General features: G+C 45.0%; 1 protein-coding gene across 2 annotated transcripts in view; it reads left to right on the forward strand.

Moving 5' to 3' along the window:
• Window positions 1-24,631, forward strand: part of FGF13 (fibroblast growth factor 13) — a 110,438-nt gene that overhangs the window by 57,135 nt on the left and 28,672 nt on the right. For both annotated transcript variants that reach the window (XM_065689645.1, XM_065689644.1), the window contains exon 3: window positions 4,426-4,529. In XM_065689645.1, the coding sequence (XP_065545717.1) occupies window positions 4,426-4,529 (104 nt within the window). The remainder of the gene's footprint in view (window positions 1-4,425; window positions 4,530-24,631) is intronic.

Below are 24,631 nucleotides of genomic sequence, written 5' to 3' on the forward strand. Positions count from 1 at the left end.
AACTTAAGAGAAATAGGCAAACCTTACTATTTCCATCAAAGCATGAAATACCTGCTATAGATCATTTTTTCATCCCAATGCTTTGCTCAGAATCAAATCTCTAATAGGGATTCTGAGATGTGAAACAAGATAAAATATACGGAAATACAAACGTGTCTGTTTCTAAGATATCTTTCTTTTCACTGTGTCCTTAAATTCTCTATAAACTGGTAGATTACAGAGGAAATCATAAAACCTCCTTGTTGTTGGAAGCTCGGCCTCCCAAATGTTGAATACTTAAATATAATGGAATTAGCCCAGAAATGGTTGCAGCTGAGCTGCAGTATCCGAGTGTTCCAGAGGAGGGTTTTATCATAAGAAAACACATGCTTTTGTAAATGCTCCTCTTTTATTTAAGGTAGATGTATGGACCTGAATGTCCTACAGTACTAAAATTGTCTTAATTGCAATATTTTTGGTGGAGCTAGTAAGACACTGATTTATGCTGCGGATCAGAGGCCACATAAGGGCTTCCCCCAAGGGCTTGCTCCCATGAGTGTGAAGTGGATCAGGCCCCCTAAAATCCTGTCTTCCGATCCCTGCAGACACATCTCTCCTTTACCCCATGTCATTGTGTGGAAGCCACAGGACTTGCAGTCCCCTCCAAATGCGTGGGGCCTCCTTCTCCAATGTGTTCTCTTCTTTGTACCTCCTGAAGGATCTCATTGCTGTTCCCTTTTGCCACCTTCACCAACTCTTAAGACCATTTGCAGTGCCATAGTTCAAACTCCCCTTAATAAGAGGAACATCCTCAAATACAGCTCTGGCCAACAGAGTGGTTGCACAGCACTAGGGCTCTGCAGCTGCATTGCTTAGAGCCAACGTCCATCTCTGCTCTGCCTTGTTTAGCTTCACTTTCTTCCCTATCCACAGTAGGGATGGGGACAGCTTGCAGCCCCCAAGAGCCAGCTTGCTCCTGACAGCAGCCTGGGGCCAGAAGTCCTCTCCATTGCTTGCTACCTGGAACTGGCTAGGAAGTTTGCCTGAAGATGCCCTTAGGCTCCGGAGTTGGGAGCAGACCCAGTGCTGCACACAGGGGTCACAAAAGCAAGGTGGCATCTGCAATCACCGAGAGTTTAAAAGCAAGCTGAGATTTTGGAGCACAGTTTAGGCAGGAAGTGAAATGTGGATTTGAGGAGCCGAGAGCCTGGTTCTAGCCAAGAGTCCGTATGATCTGAGGAAGTGCCTCGTGGAAAGGATTTCCTGGCTGAGAAACAGATTTTGTCTCGTTACATGTGTTAAATAGGGCAAGGTTTTAAATCAAAGCAGAATTTATCCCCCCAATTTTGGCAAGACAAAGAGATTTCAAGACCGATAAAATTAAGGAAATGTAGGACACGGTATCCTGCAGAAAGCATATGAAGGTCCAGGTGGCCAAGCCAAGGATGGCACAGACCTCACAGTAATGTATAGGGTCATAAAGCCAGCTGTGGCCCACTGCTGCTCATTTTGCAGCTTTAATTCTCTGTCAGCTTATATTACATAAGGGCTATAGCCAAGATCATCTCTCCCTTAGGCACCACCAAGTTTTTCATTGTGATGGATATTATATCCTTGTTTTAAACAGCGCAAATGTGTAGGGAAAGCCTAGGAGGTGAATAACTTTGCATTAGTTTATCCTAGCACAGACTGATCATAGTAGCAAGCAGTTTATTTTCCTGTGGCTTCTTTTTTGCCACTATTTCTGTCATACCTGCCCATATGAGGGTCAACCCCTAGAAATGTGACAGCATCTCAGACCTGTTGTCCATGGCCTGAGAGAGGGGGCTGCATGGCTCTGCTGGTGGCCCCATCAGCAGTCAGTGGTCATGGACAAGCCACTCACTGTTACAGAAGCCAGACTTGGACTTGCTGCTGGACAGTGGGAGCAATAGCTGTTGATAAAGGGGTGCCAATGTCCCCTCGCCTTGGAGGTGGGAGCTAGGGCAGCCTGGCTGTGTGTCTAGCTGTGCATAGGACAGACAGACTGCGCACCCCCCCACCAGCCGGTCCCTCTCCCCTTCACAGCAGCAGAGCCAGCATTACTCCCCCACAGCCCTTCTGTAACTTCCCATAATCTGTGCCATGGCAGCTGCTAATCCCACCGATGTCTAAACCAGCGTGCGCCCAACCCTCGTCTTACCTCAAAATAGAGCATGTAGGTTTATAGCAGGAAAACCTGTTCAGCAGCTGAGCACCCATTGCAGTGGGTGCCCCAGCCCTCCCCGGCAGAGCTTGCTCAGCCCCGTATCTCTGCTCGCTTTGCCAAGCAGAGCACAGGGATCGCTCACCAAAACCAATCTCTGTGCCTTGTGAGCTGCATCTTCTCCACTGTCCCAGGCTTTGCCCTGTCCTCAGCTGGTTGTAGCACTGTTTAGAGTGGAGCCTGTACTTCCATCCTTGTGCTGAAAATACCCAACTCGTACACACGCCAGTAAGAAAGCACCTTTTAAAAGAGACCTCCAGGTTCTGCCTGGATACTGTGCTTTAAATTGGGCTCTCTTGCCTACACAGAGATCCAGTGCTGCTTTTGGGGGCTGAACTGCAAAAAAGGACTCTCCAGGGGAATATTTACTGAGTCAGGCAGGGAATATCTTCTCCCCCAAAATAAATTCATCGAATGGATGAGAAATCCATTTCCCTCAGCATTCCACTCACTGAAAGCCCAAGTTTTGTTCGCCAAAAAGTGCACCAAACTGAAGGATTTATTTTTCATAGTGAAGAGAAAGCCGTTCGTGTTGCTTGAGGGGAGTGTGAGGAGGGGCCGCATGCGTGTCTGTGTTTGTGTCTGCATGTGCACTCATGTATGAGAGGGGGAACGAACCCAACAGAGGTATGATTTTATGATCTCCCACATTATTTATTCGCTGGATATTTCCACCTGCTCTGCTATATGCCACCATTGTAGGAAATTCAATGCTCAAACGCCCCAGCTTCAGAGCAGAGCACCCATAAATCACAGTGAGCAGCCCTAAGCCTATAGCACCCCTTCTTCACTCAGCCTCGGACTGAGAGCTCAGATTCCAGAGGTGGAACATGGGCTTTTTTCACCAGCACTTAGTGCTTCATCCCAAATGCCCAGCGTTAACTTCTGACCATGCCTTTGTCAAAGTAGGGCATGGGTATGTTTGCTCTCACTTTTTTTAACACGCTCTTGACAACCCCACACCCAGAAATTAGGGTCTATATTAAATGCTGCCAAGCTGCAACTTTGCATTGAATTAAGTGTGCCCATTTGGGGGTTGTCAGGCTGCGAAAGGAATTTATAATGGCTCGTCATTCTTAGCTTATTCTTTTGAAATTAATACAAATATTTTGATTCCATAATTGTTTTAAATTGGCCTCAGAGAGTGACCGTAAATACTACATCTCAGCCTGCAGCACACCAGCGTTTTCCAGCCAAGTAATAAACCATCGGAAATAAGAGCCAGCTTGGCATTACCTCATCCCATCTCTGCATTTCTACAACAGACTGGAAGGAGATGCTTTTGGGTTATGAGAACAGTTCTTGAACATTTTCTTAACTCCCTTTATTTTTAGTCTTTACTGTTGAACACAGAGTGCTGGATTCCACTCGTATTGCTTGTGTTCAATTTTAATGTATCCATGAATCTAAGCTATGGCAGAGCTTTGCTTTTCTTTCCTTATTTCTTATTTAATTTGCCTCTTCACAAACCGGAATCTTCAGTTTTGAAGAGACATATCTCTGCTTACAAATACTGCCACTATTAGCATGTGTACAAGCAGAAGCGCAAGCAGAACATTGGGAGCAGCTCAAATTGAAAGCACAGATTTAGGGCTTGAGCTAAAGGATATGCTGTCATTTCATTTCATTTGGAAGTTATTGAACTCCGCTTTTTCAAACCCATTCTCCTCTCAAGAAGAAAAGAAAAAACCCAACGAGTTTTGAGTGGAAACTTTTTGAGATGTTAATGATGGTTTTTAACTTTCCTGCATTTCATTTTGCTCCTTTTGGTCAAAAAATGTTTACTGAATTTGATCTGAATTTGCAAAAAAAAAAAAAAACCAAAAAAAAAAAGAAGAGTTTTGATCATCTTGAAAAAACTTGACTTAAAAAGAAAAGAAAACCACAAAATCCCACATTAAGTGTATTTAGTTCAGCAGACCCTGGATTCTGCTCATGGGACAGGTGAGTCCTTTTAGCTCTCAATGCCTCCAGTTCACTATCAGAACAGGGGAGTTGCATTGATAACTTCCGTAGATAATTTTGGAGCTATTGGTGGAAATTGCTGCAGAAGAGCACAGAAATAGCAATATTCTACAGCACCCACTAAAATTAATGTACACTTTCATGGGCATTTTTTATCTGGTTCTGGTAATTACGGTCTAATTCTCTATGCATCCTCTAAAGGATTAATTTTGCTCTCCGTCTCCTTTCTTTCCTAGCTTTGTTTAACCTCATACCTGTGGGTTTACGAGTGGTGGCGATTCAGGGGGTTCAAACAAAATTGTATCTGGCAATGAACAGTGAAGGATACCTATATACATCAGTAAGTAAACACTTTTCATTTTCTTCTCACTGGAATTATGGTAAGAGCTTATAAGTTACTTATTTTCTGTTCCAAGGAATCTGCTTACAGCCTATAGACACGAGATTTAACTGCAAATTCAGGATACTGGTGATAGTCTTGTTTTCTATGAATCCATGCGGATGCACAAAATCAGACTGCACCCGTTTGATGTAAACTAATGATCCCAAAGTGGGGAATGAATAAAAAGCCCCACAACAAAAACCCCAGACAGATGCTTTCTCATGGCCACTGCGACTGATGGAGCTAATCAGTGCAGGGTACAAAGGGAAAGGGATAACTTGGTGAATCCCCCACAGGCCTGAATGCTTCCATATCTTCCAATATAATCTTTGTTGCTGTTAATATAAGGGATTAAAGTAATTTTTTTTGTTGTTTGACTCAGAAATGGAATTAGGTGTGAAAATTTTATGGCTTCAAGTTGTTCGATGAGTGAAGAAAGGTTTGACTAGCAGTTCTGATGAAGAATGACAGTGAATAATTTTCGGTGGCATTCCTCAAGAGAACAAACAGTATTTTTAGGGGAAAAAAAGGATGTTTTAAAAAATAGACTATTTTCCAATTAAAAACCTTTAGTTGAACAATATTCAGGAGTTTTAATTATAAACTCTTGAACAGATTTTTCCCAGGATGGTAAATAGAGGAAAACGTAATTTATTATCGACTACAAATTATGCTCTTCTATGACTGATTCCCTTAAGGTGCCTTTAATACTGATAGCAATTAAGTAAACTTATTGAAATCTCTCACTTGTTTGTAATCCAAGGGGAAGCTTTGCATATTTTTCCTCTTGTATCTGCCAGAGCAAAAGCAAATCAGAGCTGGGTGTGCTGCAGGACAAGATTTCAGTGAACAGCATCAAACTCTGCTTTGCTTTTTACTCTGGCTATTTACTTAGGGCGGTTAATCCACAGATCTGTTTGCAGGTCTGTAGCCACGCAGCCGGATCATGCCAAGTCCCATTAATCCCATGTAGTCATGGTCCTATGGCTGCACAGTGCCATTTACATTTGCACTGCGAATGTCCCCTTGCACTGTGCGGTTTCGTTTCCATTAGCATCCTCAGCTGCGTTCCTGATCCTGAAGTCAAAGGGACCACTGAGAGAAGGAAGTATCATTTCTACTGTCCTTCGATGTGAGGAGGAAAGGCAGAATATAACTCTTGTTTAGATTAGATCCAGCTTTTAGCTTTATGAGTGTTTAGTCATCTTAGGCAGAGCTCAGAGATTCGCTTTGGCTGTAATTGTTGCTATCTGCATGGATTAGGGATAGTTCTTCACATGGTCTCATATGTTACCATGCAGTGTGCCTTCCTCGAATCCTTCAGTGCCTATGAGTTTAATAGTTTATACCATGGTAAAATCAACTGGTAACATCCTTCTCTTTTCCCTTAGTAACAATGGTCATTTTTGTTCCTTCACTAGGCAGCTGTACTTTGTTACTATTATTCTTTCATTCTTCTTGGCTCTGTTGGGCATGGCACAACCCTAGACAGACTTTTGTCACGTTGTTGTGTCCAAGATTTCTATTTCTAAATACTCTTCAGAAAGATGGGTGTGCATTTAATGCTGATCTACTTTGCCGAAGGCAGTTTCCACACAAGTTGTCACTAATCTTTGGTTTATCAGCTGGTGCCTTCTGGTTTGGTCATTTTGTCCTTAAAAATGATTGTAAGAAACAGACTTGGCAGGCAAAACCTTGCTTATGTCTCTGTCAGTGCGCGCAGGGCATGGACAAAGGCTGGTGAGGAGCATCTCATCTTCCCCTCCTTCACTTGCTATGCAAAAAAGGTTACCAGAATTGCAGTTCCAGCACCATTTTTTAAGTGTTTCCAGCACTTCTTTTGCTGATAATGATCCTTTCAGCAAGGGATGCAGTCTGTCAGTCTGATGTGTAGGAAATAGCTCTATATTTTGGGCTGGATTCTTGGTTGATGTAAATGAGTCCCAAGAGAGCTCAGCTGATTTATGCCATCTGAACACTCACCTGCTCAAGGGATGCCATCAGGGAGTCTGGGGAGCAGATCAGCTCAAGGAAATGACATCCATCTACACATCCTGAGGGTTTCCAAGCCTTTACAGGATGCGTTCCCAAATGGGATTTGTCAGGAGCAGACAGATGGTAACATGGGATTAATCAGGAGCAAAAGTGCCACAAAATGCTGACAAATTCCTGACACGAGGATATAGGGGAAAAATAGAAATGTACTTAGAGTGTAGATAACTATAACAGATAGTTATACCATTTCCAGACAGAAATTAAATTAGCATTGATGATGCAATGTAATAGGGAGAGAGAACATTGTGGTCCATGTCATGATCGCTTGCTTTGGGTTTTATTGTCACTCCAGCGCTTCAGTCATGCTTGTGTCTGTGCAGAGCCGCTTCCTTCAGATTGCATTGCCAAAGGTTACGGATTCATTTGGTAAATGGTTTGAAAAACACCCTACTGATACGCCAGCCCTGCTCCTCACCCCGTGCTACTGTCTGTGCCTTGCACCTGATAGAGCCTTTTAGCCTGACAACACTGCGCCTGATAAGGAGGCCATTAAAGTCCATGGCAATTACCCCACTGGTAAATAGGTAAATAAGACATCTGGCTTATTGGAGGATAAACGGAGGCTCAGCTAAGTGCTTTCCCACACTCACGTAGGAAAGCACATTGGGGGTAACACACCAGGTGTCCCATTTCCATGGATCTTGCACTAAACTGCAATATTAAATCACAGTTCCATTTCATTTTAGCGACTGTTGTGAATTCCTGTGTTTTGCTCCTTATGGTGTATTTTTTAGGTTTAGGCTGCGCAAACGGAATTAGTTGATTCTGAGTGTCCTTCATACCTAGAAAATACATCCTGACCACAGTCCTTTAGAGCTGTTGGCAGAGAATATCATAGAACCCCAGCCTGGTTTGTGTTGGAAGGGACCTTAACGCTCATCCTAGTTCCAGCCCCCTGCCACAGGCAGGGACCCCTTCCACTGGAGCAGCTTGCTCCAAGCCCCTGTGTCCAACCTGGCCTTGAGCACTGCCAGGGATGGGGCAGCCACAGCTTCTCTGGGCACCCTGTGCCAGCGCCTCAGCACCCTCATAGTGAAGGATCACATCTGCAGATCCAGCCTGCTCATCTGTTGAGCTCTAGCTTTGGCCTTGCCTCTTCCTTCCTCACAGTCTGCCACAATAGGAACTCAGGCATCTGACCTCAGAGTTAGCCTCCAGCGTGGTTTGCTTCTGATTCAGTGACTGTACTCCAGGATGAGATGAATTTGCTCCATGAGGGGATCAGGGATGTGTAATAAATCTGCAGAGAGCAGATATCTGTAGTTGGCTGCCAGAGTTTATAGATAGTTTGCAGCATCTGTCAGTTACAGCAAAAATAAGATCTTTAATGTAATGATAAAAGCTCCTTGGGGATAAGGCATCAACTCAGCTAAGAAAAAAACAGAGATATGATGTTAAAATAAATACATAATTGTCTACATTTGTTATAGAAGCATGTTAGAAGGCCTGGATTCAGGGAAGGGAAATGACCTTGGTCCTCCCCACAGCCTCACCCTGCACCGAGCAGTGAGTGCCTCCTCTCCCATCGGCTGGAAAACGTGTCTTCATATCACAGAATGGCATCACCTTTGAAATGTTTGGTGTTTGAATGTCACCAGTTCCCTGCCAAAAAGGATGGCAGTTTGTGCAGCTGCACCTCCCAAGCCGAACACACCCTCATTTTTTTATTTGGAGGGATCCTGTCGGGAGCTATTGGAAGCTGTAGCTCTTCCCGCTGTTTGATGCTTGAGCATCCATCTGAAATGAAAACACAGGGTTTGATTCATCCCTTCTTACACCAGTGTCGTGCTGCTGCAAGATGACTTAAACAGTGTTACGGCACTGCTGTCTTACGTAATGCAAAATGAATCATGCCCTTTGGTAGTTTGGGATGGCTTTTAGTTTAGCTTAGTTTTCTGTCTATGAACCACCATATACACTACGCTTGAGGTTTTCAGCGTGCAGAGCCCATGAATTCCTTGTGCTCTTTAGCTGTCTTGAACGAAAGTGGAACGTATTTTAAGGACCTCTTTGTCAGGCATTCAGTCCTAGAGCTACTGCTTTCACATTGAAGTGATTGTGATGTGACTGAGGAGGCTCACAGTGACACAGAGCACCAGTTCATTAACGGAAAGACATGTATGTGGGTGAAGTGAATTGGGCGTATTGCTTGAATTTCACATAGGCTGAAGTGTAACCAAAATACAGCGATTTGAAGAAGACAGCCTGAGGATGTCTAACTGTGTATTTGCTGTGAACCATCATGTCAGAGTCTTTAAAAACACGTAATGATTGTCAGTGAGATGCAGATTTCTCTTATAGAACATTTCAGCCCATGTAATTCAGTGCTTGTTTAGCCTGGATACAGTCTCGGAAACTAAAACTAACTGGTGCTGCTCCTTGCATCCTTCTGGCCAGTCTCCGGAGCCATGAAACTCAGCTTGTAAAGAGTGTTGGTTTTCCATCTTGTCTTGTCCTGGGTTCCTGTGATCTGCCAAAGCATTTGATTTAATAGTGTAAACCATGACAGTGGCACATATGAGTATGTGTACAGCTTCTCCCAGGTTGGAGTGAAAGCCCTTGTGTAAGAGTAGTCCTTTACCTTGACCACCCTTGATGGGACTCTATCTGTCCCCTCCTGCACCCTTTCAACCTCGAAATTCAGGGTATTTATCCTTTTGTAGGATGGGTATCGGGAAGTATGTTACGTGGCAGAGCTGTTTATGCTTGCTCTGCTAGCTATTGCAGGATGTCCCTTATTTCTGAGTTAATAGAGCTGTTGTACATGGCTTATTTTTGCCACAGAGTTAGAATGGGTTTAAGGAGCACTTTGATATAATACCCTGTGCAAAATTTTACCTATCATTTACGCTAAGAGAGCATTCAGCTAACACTGTCTTCTATATGTAAAATAGATTGGCGTATACAAGTCTGATACCTGCACAGAAAGCAAACATTGCATGAAGCATACACGCTGATTATAGCCAAGAGAAACAAAATGTGATTAAATTCTCAGAGTGATTCAAAACTTGGTTTTGGCAACTTGGAGAGAAGGGAAGTTTGTGCATATTTTAATACTGAGCAGTGCAGTGGAGACCTGCTGTAGCTAATGGGAATGGCTGGAGCATTTATAATGAATTACTGGCAAAGAGCATTTTTCCACCTCAGGGAGACGGCACAAACCAAAAGATAGGGAAAATAATCAAAAGCTTCATCTAGTTAAATTTGCATGTCAGTGTAAATCATGTTTTACCATGCAGACCATAATTTAATGTACTTCATTCTCTTCAGTGATGGGGTCTTCAGTCCAGCTGCAGCACATTTGTCTCTTCATCACAACACCTTGCTCTGTGCTGGGTAAATGTGCAACATCCTCACAGTAAGGAAGGCAGCTCTGGCGTTGTGCTGACAGCCCTGCCTGCTCCCACTGCGAAGGCAGGAGAGGTGTGGGATCAGGAGCATGCTCTAAGGATGTTCCCCAGTCATTGCAGGACCAGCCTGAACTGATAAATGTTTTCTAACACCTTCGACCACGGCCACTGCTCTCAATTATGCCAGCAGCTAACCTCAGCAGATGCATCTTACAGTGGTGCTGCAGCATCCGTGAGGATGCTGGCCAGGGCCCAGCATGGGAGAAGCTTGGGGGGTCTCCATGCAGCATCACAGGCTCCTGATTGCCCTGCCCAGACAGGTACTCCCTTAGGTTGCGTTCACAGGCTCAGCCTATTATGGGGAATCTGACCATGTTTTGGGGTTTAGTTGTGAGCTGGACTGTGCAGAAGGGACCAGCAGCCTGGGCTGAGCTTGCTGTGCCTGTCTGGCCCTGTTCTGTGATGTGAGATGCTGCTGAAAGTCAGGTCCCTGAAGAAGCAGAGCCGTACCCTGCATCAGGTCTTCCTTAATGACATATGCGCAGGTCTTTCCTAATGATAGGTGCTGGTGCTGAGTGGTGGGGCAGAGAGACGGATGCTGCTTCCTTCAGGTGTTTGTCTCTGCTGAGATCAGTGTGGTTCCAGATTTCAGGAGACAGACTGCTTGCTGTCTTCAGCAGAGAAGCAGGGAGGGCATCACCCTCCCATGGGATGATTATTAGGAGACTCAGGAAGCTGAAAGCCTTGGAGCTATTATGCTGCTTTTCTCTACAAGTCATCCCCCAGGCATCTGAAATTCACAGAGGTGTTGCTGTGCATCCATCCCTCGCTGCAGGTGGTGGGAGCTGAGGATACTCAGCACCTTCTGAGATAAGGCTTCATATGAAGAGCCTAAGCATGAAGTGCGCTGCCCAGATCCTGACAGACCTGCAGTTAGATGCCTGTGCAATGGGTGTTAAAAATCAGCAGGGAAAATGCTGTTTGTGTAAGAGCAGTTTTGATGTCCTGTGAGATAAATAACATGCATGTGAAGTAGGTAAAAGACTAAAGTGCATCCACTCTCCTTGTTAGTCATTTGATAGTCAATGGTGAAGTCCTTGTATGAAAAGGTGGGAAGTCTTTATAAGCTCAGACTTCAGGTATTGCTTAGAGCAGAAATTTTGGTCTCAGGAAGCTCAGAAATGTGGCTGAAAAGCCAACGCAACAAATAAGGCCCAGATTTCACTCCATTGCATTGCTCACTGCGCTCACAGCGACCCAAAACCATCCTAACACCAAAAGAGAGCCTTGGCAGAAGTTGGAGCTGGACCAGGGTTTGATGCTTTGGCTCTTCAGTCACACACCGCTTGCTTCCAGCATCACTTTTCAGCCCTGTGCCATCAAACAAGGAGTAGCGACTTCCAGCTACTCACAACTCCCCACCGTCACGTTGCAAAGCATGTTTGGCAAGCAGGAGTTGTAAGCAGATAAGAACTAGAGCAGACGGTGTGAGCCGCGAAGTGCGAGAACGCGAGCACTGCCAGGTTCTCGGCGTGTTCAGTGGGGATTGTAATTCAGATCGCCAAACACGGGATTACGCTGCTGTGATTCAGCAGAGCCAATAAGGAATGTGCCACTTTCCTCTCCTAAACTCACTGTGGGTGCTCCACGTTGTGACCCAGGGCATAGGTGCCTGCAAGGTGATGCGTGTGCCTGGATGTGTATTAATATTTAGGTGGATTTTTGAGCCGCTGCTTTTTTTCCCCTGGTACTTATAAAATATCAAGCTCAGGAGCAAAATCACTTTCCAAACTTACCCTGGTGTTTTTAGAATGTGGCATAATGAATAGAAAATACCATTATGAAACCTCAGCTCCTTTCCTACGCTCGCTTTCCCTTCTAGAAAGCTGTGTGCCTCCCCTACATCTGCCCAGAAGGGCTTTCCCTCCCTCTCGTGCTGCAGGTTGAGCTAATGAGCAGCTCTTGTCACAGTGACTCAGCAGCGCTTCTGCCTCGTTACACTCACACTGTAACCTGCCGACAAGATGGCTCACCCAGACGGCGCTCACTGCCAGCTGAAAATGCCCATGTGAGCGTGCACATCCCAACAAGGATGCTGGAACAAGCAAAGACGGTCTCCAAGGACTCCCCAGACCAACAGGAGTGGGTTGGTACTGGGAAACAAACTCAGAACTCGGGGAGAAACTAACCCGGGATGACAGCAAAGCGCAAGGATTCAGCACATCCATTAAATCTGCAGAAAGTGTTTTCCACTCAGCACATCGTTCTGCTGGGGAGCTCCCAAACCAGCCTGTGGTTCTGTGAATAGAACACACAATAGCCATTGTACTCCAGATAGAACCATACAGTAATATAGTCTGCGCTGGAAAGGACCTTAGAACTCATCCAGTTCCAACCCCTGCCCCGGGCAGGGACCCCTTCCACTGGAGCAGCTTGCTCCAAGCCCCTGTGTCCAACCTGGCCTTGAGCACTGCCAGGGATGGGGCACGTCCTGAAATCATGGCTCACCAGAGGCTGGGGAGGTGTGCTGGGAAAATACTGGGATAAAATTCCCGTGTCCTTATACTCTCCCATAGGCATCTGCAGTGGCTTGAGAAAGGTGTGACCTCGCTGGTCAGTCCTCTTGCTGCGTCTTATTGATGTTGTCCTTATGGGTCAGTTTTCAGGAGGCCCTTGCTACTCGGATGAGGAATCCCAAAAGTGTTAGTTAACCCTGGTTCAGGGTATGCAGGAAAAAACGTTTGTGGTGAGAGTATGGGACTGGGGAGAGGATGGGCTGCAGGAAAAGCTGAATGAGGAGATGGAAGGGTGCATGTTCCTATGCCTGCTGTTGTGTGTGGTTATTGTGCAGGGCAGGACCTGGAGCTTCGGCTGTTGCAGTAGTGCTAAGACAAACAGAACTTGGTAGTTCCTGTGCTAAAAGTAAGTAAAGGGCAGTTCACCTCCCCAAAATGACTATCCATCAATCCAGGCTAGCGTTAGATTGACAGATCTGTCGTGTGGGGGTATTTGGAGTGACTTCATTATACACATTTTGGTGTCTTTTTCTCCCCATATAGCCCTGCAGTTGCAACAGTGCTAAGAGGAAGTAAATTCCTCTCTGTTCCTACTTGGCAGCCTCAAGAGGGATGTTTACAGCTTCCTGGCCATTTACCTCCTTGCAAACCCACTGAAAGCATCCTTTTCCTGACAGGACTTTTACTGCAAGTGATGAGGTGCAAAAACTGGGAACCCAGCTTGCCTGTGGAAGTTCACATGGCATTTGCAGTGTTGCCAGTCAAAAGGCATCTTCTGAAAAGCCTATTAAGCAAAACCAATGGGGAGTCAGCGGGCAAGAAAAAGGGGTCGTTATCCCCAAGATTCCGAGTTTTATGGTTGCTTTTAGGAAGTGCAGCACAACTGAAAGGGGTTTCCAAAGGAAACTCTGTTCTTTCAGTCACAGAGAGCCTGAATAGCATCCTCTTGGCACAACTTCTCAGTACCGAAACCAGAGACAACTGTGTGAGTCCTAGAAAGCAGGATAAATGTGGTGTGTGGTACAGAAGCTAGGCTGGGATCAAGGAAATAGAAAAGCTGTCATATTTAGATCATACCTTTGAAGCCTTGGTTTCAGAAGCTAACATTTCCATAGAGAAGCTGATTCTTGGAGTTAGACCTGAGCATTCCTGGATGGAAAATCTAAAAAGGGACTAGGAAACAAAACAAGTCTGTTGAATCAAAATTGCATCAAGAAACTTGCACTTCCGTACTGAAGTGCTTTCGTTAGGATTAACAAAGGGATGCAAAATGTAGAATGGATTAGGGAGTCTTTGGACTCCAATATAAGAGCTTTTACCAGCAGATGGGATGGTTTAAATAATTGAACTGATGAGACCTTTCATATTTCATGTTCTGTGGATGCTACAGGTGCTATCACATTGTTTTTCATTGTTGTCATTTTACCCAGACAGCACTGAATATCAAGCTGCATGGCTCTTCTACAATGAAATCCACTGGGGAGCTCAGCAAAACAGGCATGATAATTGGTGAAGTGCAGCTCTGTTTATTTAAAGCCTCAGGAGGTATCTAAAAATCAGAGCACCAGCTTCAGATGCGCAGCACAAGAGGCTGGCTGCTTTATAAAGCGCTATTCCCCTTCCCTTACTCTGACGGCTTTGCAGATTAATGAGGGAGTCAATTTAGAGCCTTCATGCTCATGCCCAGGGTATTTCAGGTGTTAGACAATCCCACTGTGAGGTGGCAGTGTTCCTAGCGAACCCAAGTATCGGTGGGACCTTGCACTTGAGCTGACTGGGAATGGGCAAACCTCAAAAGACTCATGAGGGCATGTTTCCTCAAATGACAGCTCCAGAGCCTCATGTTATAACAGAATGGGTCTAGCAAGCTGAAAAGAGTGTTCTGCTCCTCACCCTAGCAGTACTCGCAGCCTCCAACTAAACTGGAAGACCAGTATTTAATATATATTGAGTGTTTTTCACACGAGGCTACCTTGTGGAGCTTGTACACAAATCAGAAGCAGGGTTTCATCAATCTGAAGGTTTCAGTTCAGGTGTTAGGCAAAAGTTCCCATCAATTCTCATACCATTCTTGTTATTTCACACCAGTGTGCTCAGATCTAGAGAGTCATCTGCTGCCAGCTGAGCCATATTGACAATGACAGAAGGCACAATAAGCTCAGAGTAAACAAGTGAATGGTCTGAAACAGAGCAAAAAGCCAAAGAAATTCTAATAAGTGGAATAGACACAATACAAAGTGCAGATCTGTTCCCTTTACCTGATGAACCAGGAGTTTAATGGGCTTGATATTGCAAGCCCTTTCCTTGTGTAAGTAATCCTTACTCAAGCAAGCAGTTTCATTGACTGCCTGCCAGAGGATGAATTAATTTATCTGAGGAAGATTTTAAGGATCTGGACATGGCAGCCATTGATTTGCAATATGAAATTTCTCTCTGATTAAAAAATGAACAGAGCATTTAGGAGGCCAGTGAAGCTTAATGACTAAAATAAATCCCTGCTTGCCTGGAGACATGTCTCAAAGCCTGGAACGGTCATCAGGAATAGGGAGAGCAGCAGACTTCAGTTCTGGATGCCCAGAGGGTTTGCTTGGTGTCATGGGCGAGATTTGATTCCTTGGCTTGGAGCCTTCCCTGGAACAGAATGTCCATTTAGAGCCGAACTAATGCCTTCCTATGGAATAATTCAGTAAGGGCAGAACCGGGTGTTGTGTTGTGCACAAATAATTCCTCTCTCCAAATGCCTCAAATTTGCTTTAACACTCCAGATTTTCTGGCAGACCCATGTGCAACCCCCTGGTTCTCCAGGTGGGGAGGACTCATTACCAAGAGGCTCTTTGTGCAGTGCTATCACAACACCAGGAGCACCATGATAAGGTTCACCAGTACAGCATACTTTCTTGCACGCCTGGTGCCACGGGTGAGCAGGGACGACTGAGTTTATGTTACCACTGTTGGGCATCATGAAACTGGAGCCAACTTCATTCCCCTGCTTTTGAAGATCTTGACTTTAATTTATGCTTTAGCTGCATCTGTGTGAAACAAAGATTTAATGGGGATTCTAGACAGTGGGCGCTTGCTCCATGGGCACAGTTCAGCACAGACTTCCTTAGGCTTTTGCTTGGGGAGATTATTGCAGCTGTGATAGAAAAGACCTGGAAGAGCTTTATGCAAATTGTTGATTTCTACCACATTAGTTAATTGTTTCCTACATTTACATTTCTAATCGGTGAGAGGCCAAAAAAACACCTGTACTCTCTAAGCATTGCATTAACAGTTTAGATTTCCTTTAATTATACTTGTAGGAACAGTACCAGAATGGCATTGTAAATAACTTGTAGCTCTTAGAGCTCAATTACAAATAATGCTTTTCTTCACAAAATCATGTCCAGAGCAGTGGCATCAACCAACAGCCATTGCACTGATGATGTATCTTCCTGACCAGCATTGATCTGGTAGCGCTAAAAGCACGTGTTTATGCACCATCTCCATCACAGAGCCCAAGCAGTGCTGTGTTTAGAGGCCTTACAGTAATTTCGCCATGGTGAATCCCTCAAGATCTTGACATTTTCGGCTGAGAAGAAGGGAGTCTTCATCTGCAAGTGGCTTGGGAATAGCTGTACTAAGGAAACCAAGCTGCTTTCGCACTGTTAACTGAGAAGATGAATCCAGTCGCCCTGGCTTGCCTGGGAATTGTAGAATCATAGAATAGTTTAGGTTGGAAAGGACCTTAAGATCATTTAGTTCCAACCCCCCTGCCATGGGCAGTGACACCTGATCAGCTTCATCTGATGAAGCTTCATTTGCTACCCAACAGCAAACCCGGTAGGGCTGTACTTGCAGCCCTTCATTTTATTATCACAGGAATGACAGTGAAAGAAGGCAAGTGATTTCTTTTTTCCCTCTCATTTAACACCAGGCTTTCTGTTGTTGAGCCGTTTTGTTTCCCTGTGGCTCTGACAATCTTCTAAACAGCAGTTGCTTCTCTTGTGAAGCAATCGGAGTTAACACGGGTAATTGTCATAGTTACAGCCTTTACTATATCAAAAAGTACTTTACTTTTTGATATAGCAATTATTCACTCTGTACTTTTTACTGAGTCAAGCAATGATGGTAAAATCAAGTTGTCATTAGTCTGATCTCTCTGGAGACTGCTACAGTAAGGACAAATCCGAACATCTCTACTCTTCCTCAAAGCCAATGTTGAGTAACTTAGAACTGAGTTCCCTGTGCCTTGTACCCATTCAGGTTGTACCTTCCACATCCTTGTGTCAGCTGCAGCAGGGCCACGTGCATTATGAAGAGAAGAGTTTGGCCCTTTGGCTGCTGTTCTGGCGTTTTGAAAGCCCCGGTGGTAGGAGTCTTGTGAGGTTTTACAGGTCGTGTAGTTCTTAAACTGAAATCAAAGCACTTGAAGCTGGAGGTAGGGCAGCAATAAATACAGGGGATATGTAAATAGCCCAAATTGCTCTCATAAGTAGAGTTTTGTGAGTTTATATTGAGTACTTCAGAAACAGATATATTCCTTCCACCTTCCTGAAATGTGGGTGCACAAAGTTAGAGTAAATTTTCTTTCTCTCCAATATTCAAGGTCCTGAAATCCTGATAAAATTTTATTTCCTTGGGACAAGCCTTTTGAAATAACATTTTTGCATCAGTACCATCCTGATGCTACGGCCATTTAGTTTCTTAATAGAATGCTAAGGAATATACCTGTTACAAGGAATACCACAAAGCTAGCTCTGTGTTTTAACTTCAGAGCGTGGATTTAATTTCCACTCATGATTTATTTGCTCCTACTGACTCGTTCAACCCTTCCTAAACACTTTCTACTGGTGCAGAGATATTAGTCTGTTGCTCACACTGGTGTATAAGATTTAGGAGGAGGTAATCATGCCCCTAAGGCTAATTGCATCATCTCTGAAAGACTGGGTGTGAATAATGCTTTGCTATGGCTAGTCAGAAGTGGATCATTCTGCTTGAAATGTTATGTGCATGCAGGCCAGCAGTCCCCTGATAATACCAGTACCTCCTTGAAAGCTTTTTCCATCCCATCACATATGAGCAGCTACCATGTCTGTTCAGGAGATATGAGAAAGCTGGGCTTATGATCAAGCTCTATTTGTTAATTGGGATATTAGCAGTAAATAATAAGTAACCCAAACCAGTCTGGGAATCTATGATTCTGCATGGAGTAGGTGTGAGCCAGGCTGCTCTAATTCATGGCTGTTCCTAGAGAGGCCGTGCTGCAGAGGAGGGTGAGGTGGGGTATAACCAAAATGTACAGCCACATGCGATGGTGAAGGGTTCTCACTGAGTCCCGACCTTTTCTCACAGAGGCTTCCAGTGAAGGAAACTTAAGCCACTTTAGCCCCTTCCCCAAACTGCTGAAATAGCTATATACAGGTTTACATCATGCATAATGTGCAACCAGCTCAGAAACCAGCTTGCATCAAAACCTGATTTCTCAGCTGCTCAGGCACTATTGAAAACAGAGGTGGAGAAAGATCTTAGATTAAAGTGGAAAGCTAAATACTTCAGCTAGGCAATCTCCTCTGTGCTGAGCCAAGGCAAGCCCCAAATGTCCCTGTGCCACCTCAGTTCTCACGCACTTAAGTCCACACAGGCCTTGTAGGAGAGAAAGAAATGGTAAAAAATAGCTGAACTCTTCCTGTTCGGTTTCATTGTGTCCTGGGGAAAAGATAAGAGCAGTAGTAATGCTTTCATGTCTCCTGCTTTTCAAACCTCTGAACAGGAATCACTGGGACCATAGTGTGCAGAAGGCTGGTGCTTGGCCAAGCTATGCCCCCTCAGTTTCAAAGCCATTGCTAACTCCAGCAAGGTCAGGTTTTCATACTGGTAGTTTCATTTGCAGGGCTGCGTTTGGAAGCTTTCGGAAGGAGATGAAGCTTGCCCTTCTCCACCAGCTCCTTTCCTCTACCCATTGATTTCCTTTTCTTTCTGTGAGTAGGACCTGAGTCCATTCTCTGCCCCCATCTATCGGGGACAGTCAAGAAGACTGATTGAGATCAGGCATATAGGGACTAGGGAGGAGGATTGGAGACTCCCATTCAATGCTCCCCAGTGTAAAGATGGGAAGTAGCTGAAAACCTATAGGTATTTCTTTGTCTTTCGAACACTGTGCTTGCTTGGTTTGGTTAGCAAAGCTTCCCTGTCCCTTCAGCTGACTCTCCTCCAAATTTTGTGTAACAAATCCAGGAAGATTTGACTGGCAGCAAGCAGTGCATCTTGCTGAAATCTCAGCAATCATTGCTTTTATTTTAGCACTGGGGTTGGTGATAGGACCTCAAGGACATCTGGTGGGATATAAATTCAGATTCACCTGTTTGCGCACTTTTCTCCTATTAAATAAGGCACTTCTCCTATGAAGTGCTGCATAAGAAAAATCTTAAGAGACACTATGTGGAGAGTACAACAGTTCAGCTGTAATGAATCCTGTTACAAACACATGATGTATTGTGATTTTCTTAGTGCAGCACTACAGTGAAGTGTCTTTTGTAGGGCCTTGGAGAGCGCATGTATTTAATGATCGGTATAGAAAGCAATTGCAGACAATCTAGAAACCATGGTGACTCAAAAGTTGTGGCTTTATTTAGGCACAGGTAAAAGCCAGTTAAAAAACTTCTGCATCCTCTTTTCATCTTTTACTTTCTTTATTTCCTGTTTCTTTTTCCTTGGGAGTAGATACAGCTACTGTGGCATAGCAGCAGACTGTTGGGAAGCAAGTAAGGTGTTTGGGAGAATTCCATTTACATTTATTTCTTGACTAAATTTATCAGAGAGAAGTACGTCAGGACAATGTTGCCTTGTTTCCTTAAGTGTGTGTACTGTGTCTGGGTGCCTGCTTGGTCGTAGAATCATAGAATAGCTTGGGTTGGAAAGGACCTTAAGATCATCTGATGATATATCTGACTCTACCGATAACATATATTATGTCATGAAATAAAGCAGCAGGATAAGGAAGAGAGAGCTGGCCTGCTCATGGCCATAAGGAAAGGAACATTGCAGCATAGCTCAACTCTTATCACACCCAGAGGAAGCCGCTGGGGAAGCAGGAATGCGCTCAGGTTGGGAACCATTAACAGCGTTTTCCTTGACACTAGAGAATCCAACTGCTTAATCCAGCCCCTGGGAAAAGAGGTTCTGTTCACTGCTTGTGAAAATGCCAGTCTTTGAGGCCTGGCTGTGTAGTTGTTAAGGCTATTGGTTATCTCTGATGTATCGGGTACCACCAATGCCCATGGCAGTTTCTTATGGGAAGAAGAGTCAGAGAAGCCTCATTGAAATACTGAGTTTGTCCACAGGCCAGGAGTGCAGTAAACTGATGTTCTTGGCTATGTTACCCATTGTACAACAGTATTTAAGAAGCAACCTGCATCCAACAAGCTGATAGATTTGGCAGTTGTTCACTCCTTTGGCTGTGTGGTGTGCCACAGCTCCACTTATCTGTGTTGTTGTTTGCAATGGGCAAAGGTGGCAAAAACCAAGGTCCGTAATCAAAGGAACATGTTAGTAATATTCACCATTACTTAACAGGCTAAATGCCATGCATAAGGAAAGATTTGTTGTAAGACAGGAGAGGATTTTCATCATAAAAGCATTCCTGAGTCAATTTGTGTGCTTTAGCTTGCTAGCTGTAGCCCTGGTCCTACAAGCAGAGAGCTAATAGTACAGCATCAACCGGCAGCATTTCTGTTTTCAGGATGGGAAGCATGTACTTGTGTGTGTGTATTTTAGATGCTTAGCTTGTCCTTTAAACCCAGCAGATCAATCAAAGTACCGTAGTTCTTTGGGAAAGAAAAGACATTCTCATTAATTTTCATCACCCACATGTAGCTTATTGCATTATACTGGCAAATCTCATCTGAGAGATCCTTTCATAAGGCACAATGCTGCAGAGTAGAAAAATGGAACCGTTTACCCCCTGTATATTTTGTCTTCCAGGGATCTGGATGATACCGTTACTCTGTTGGTTGTAGTAAGTGTGTCTTTGCTAACCCATGTGCACTAATCTAATTCATCAAGGTGCACAAACACAGTTGGCTTAGCACTGGCTTTGGTAGGCTCAACACCTCACTCTTTGGAAAGTTCCTCCAAGTGCAGAAGCTCAGCAGAGTGCCAGGAGTTTGAGTAAATGCAACTATCAAAGTAGCAGGTTCCATTTAAACATTGTGATTGTCTATTAAAGACATATTCCACCTTCCACCCTTGATGTTTTACCTCTGCTCCACTGCTCTTTGCCATTTAGATCTAAGGATGTAAGTGTTCTGGCAGCCCAGTGAGCCTCAGCTATCACAGAGCATCACAGCAATGTGGTGATGGTGCCTGGCATCTGAGGTGTCCTGGGGGCAAATGCCCTGCTGAGCTGGTGGACAGGCATCTCCCCGGTCTGACGTGTCCAAGCCACAAGCAGGCAGCAGAGCCCATGTTCAGACACAGTCTGGGGTGGCCGAGGTGCAGAATTGAAGAGGTTTCCCACCAGATGGGGTAGATTTTCACCCTTCCTGGCTAGCACAAGCTACGACAAGGAATGAATTTGCCTGAAGAGCAGCAATGTGTATTCCCAAAGATTCTGCATTGCGAAAGGCTGGTGCAGGCACTGAGTGGCCAAGACACACGTGTGCATCCTCATTCCTATAGCACAGGACTCCTGCTATGTGCGTGAGGTCAGTAGATGTCTAAACACAGCTCTCCCGGCTGCCACTGTGCCAGTGCTTGGGTACCTTTCCCACCCCAAGGCAGAGCCCAGGCAGCCTCCTTTAATGGGAGCCCACACACACCCCCCACAATCCCCACTGCTACCCTCAGGTGCTTTTTAAGCTACGCCTCTTCTGGTTTGGGCATCAATAATTCTCTGCACAGCTTTTATCTGGGTAAGAGACGAAAAAATCCATCTGCTGTTCGTTACTGTCATTGACCAGTCAGCAACACAAGAGCGTCTGCCTGCTGACAGTGCCCTTCCCGGAGATGATAAAAGACAATCCAATTCAAGGTAGGGCAGGGTTCATTAACAGAAATCACTGTTGATGAAAAAGAAAAGATTAGTCGAGAGAGAACTCCAACCTGCACAACCTCATCTCCTCGTTTTAGTCTCTTTTTCCTTGATATTTTCTGCTCCAAGAGTAAAATCTTTAATATAAGCCCTACATCTTTGCCTGCATGCATATTCAGGGTTGTAAATGAAAGGAGAGTGACAGTTTTGCATTTAGTAACTTCACACCCACACACCTCTTTTCTTTCTGATGCTGACACTTCAGCCTTTGAAACAGCTCCCAAAAGCAGTCCTTGGATGCACAGAAGCGAGATCTAAAGAGGGAACCTGGATCTGCTACTATTTGCACATGGCACCTGGAAAGGGCTTTGAAGAAGGGCTCCTTTTGAGATGAGTAGCTCCGAAATTGTTTCTCATTAACTCGGGAGAAAGCCTAAAGCCAGTTTAAAGAAGAGACCAAGTGTGTGAAGTTGTCTAAGTGCTTGTTCACACTGCAGAGAGAAGCAAAACTCCTGTACCAGTGACATTCAAGGTGGGCTGGGCTCTCCTCCTCCCCACAGGACAGGACGCCAGCTTTGGTGGACTCCAAGCAGGTTTGCAGATCCTATGGGCTCCTACTGCCTTTTGCTTACCAGTGTGCACGGGCGTGGGGTGGATTTGTGGGTACCCGCTGCCCTGCATCCCCCTGCATCCTCAGCAGCAGGGCAGAAAGCTGCAGTGGCTGTTGGTTATACACAAACCCCTTCACTGGTGTGGTCCTCTCCTTGCAAGGGGGAGCAAAGGGTGAGTTATGGCCTCCTGACCAGGCTGTTTCCTCTGCCAGGTTGATACCAGAGACTGCACGTGATTTTCCCTCACTTCGGTGGCTCACTCTTCTCTTACAGCATCTATTTTATACACAGCCTGTTCACTTTTACTACGACCGACCTCCATGCCTTTCTTCCTGTCACTTCCCCTCTTTTCACGTCCACCTTTCTCCCTATTTCACTCATCACATTTCTTTCTCCCCAGAACCCATCACATCCCTCTCTTTGCCAGCAGAGGGGAGAGATTCACTTCCCAGCGCCCCCTCCCTCCTGTTCCCAGAATCGCTACAAGCCTGGTCCGGAGCTTGCCGGAGCCAACGGCAAGTGTGTGACTATAAAAATAACAAAACACATTTCACATTTGGGAACAAAAGGAGTGGTTTGAAAACCTGTTTCTCCTCCCACTTGCTTCAGAGGACACCCGGGCTTGGAAGGGCTTTTCTTTTCCAAACACTCTGCTCAGAATAGGCATTTATTACAAAGAAAGTAATTTCCAATTACTTGAAGTAATTGAAGTGGGGGTGGCAGGCATACATATTCAACTCACATCATCTGTATTTTGGGGACTTTAAAATTAGCATTGCTAGGAAGCCTGCGTGGTGTAAGCCCCAATGATCCTTAGCCATTCACAGCAGAGCACCCAGCTCTATGAGCTCTGTTTAAATCAGCATCAGAAGCGTGTTTGCCGCTGGGAAGCAACAGTCCCTTTCTCCCAGGTAGAAGGATGTGCTGGAATTGCCTTTGCAAAGCCTTTGGATGAACTGCTTAGGAACGTGATTATCTTTGGGAGAAAGAAGCTGTATCATTTAAGCACCGTCATTTTTACTCACAAGGAGAGCTTGTCTAACAAAGATGAGTTAAAATGGGCAGCAAGGGTGTGTGAGCTTTCAAAGTGTGCAAGTCTGCCTGGGGCTGGGGTATTATTTGGGTTATTCTTTTCTTCAAGTGGCCAAAAAAAGGAGCCATGGAAAAATCCACTGATAAAATTAGACTGGAAACTGAGCCGAGAATTACCAAAGAGGAAAGGCAGCGTGAGCGAGGGGGGAGAGAGAAGGAATTAATAAAGCAGCAGAGATAGGGAAAGAAAGAACACAGAATAATATACAATATGATCCAGGGCGAGTAGATTACAGATCAGCCAGCCATCCATCACAGCTGAGATTGAATTATTCTGAACTAAGTATGACTGGGCAAAGTATTAATTTAAGCCTCCTTTTTTTTTGCATGTAGAAAGTTACTCAGGGAAAGAGAAGTGTTGGGAGAGAATTAATCAGTGGTGCGGAAAGTGTATGTACTAGAAGGTGAAGTATGTACTATATGTACTAGAAGGTGAACCCTTTGCTGCATGGACTGAAGCATGGGTGATCCAGGTGAGTGCAGGCATGAGCGATGAGGATTAAACAGGGCCATCTTTCCTGTCTTCCTTCTTCATTGGTTTTAAACATTCAGTAATTTCCCTTGGAGGAAACAGTTTTTCTCCAGAGCATGTATATTTTCTCCCTGCGCACATAGAATCCCAGACTGGTTTGGGTTGGAAAGGACCTTCAGATCACGCAGTTCCAACCCCCTGCCATGGGCATGTGAATATTTGTCCCTCTGGTCTGCAGTGCAGTTCTGCACAGGAAATTGTAAACCCTTTCTTATACCAGTCATAGAATCATAGAATGGTTTGGGTTGGAAAGGACCTTGCACTTGTCGTGGTTGAACTTCATAAGGTTGGCGTCAGCCCACCTCACAAGCGTGTCCGTGGCAGCGAGACCACTGCATAGCGTCCTCCCACCAAAGAAACTTGCAAATCCTTTATCTGACTTTTCATTTGTGTACCTGAAAACGAGTCGTTCGTTTTGAATGAGTTCTTCTTTCCAAGGCAGCACCACCAGGATTTGAGGTTAGTGCTGGAACTGCCGAAAAGAGAGACTTGAAAGATTCTTTGCAGCTCTACAGGAGAGGCAAAGAGGGAGTGTTTGAACTCTCAGCAGGGTTTTGTGTCCTCTGCTCTCTCACAGAGCTGCTGCCACTGAACATGTAGGTCCCTGCAGCAGCATCAGTCTGGAGCATTGCACCAGGCAATTGTCCTCGCCATAATGCCTCTGCTGCAACAACAGGACCATGGGTGCTGCCCCTGAGGCAAACCACAGCCCTGCAACATGGCTACTCATTGCTTATTCGCAGAACCACGGAGTGGTTTATGTTGGAAGGGACCTTAAAGCCCATCCAGTTCCAACCACCCTCTAAACATGAGTCTCCTCCAAAAGACAGGAATTACTCTTTAATAGCCCCTTTATGCTAGAGAACCACCAACTGGGTGGCTGGGAATAGGTGA

This window comes from Lathamus discolor, chromosome 9 (assembly GCF_037157495.1).
Source record: "Lathamus discolor isolate bLatDis1 chromosome 9, bLatDis1.hap1, whole genome shotgun sequence".
Classification (NCBI taxonomy): domain Eukaryota; kingdom Metazoa; phylum Chordata; class Aves; order Psittaciformes; family Psittacidae; genus Lathamus; species Lathamus discolor.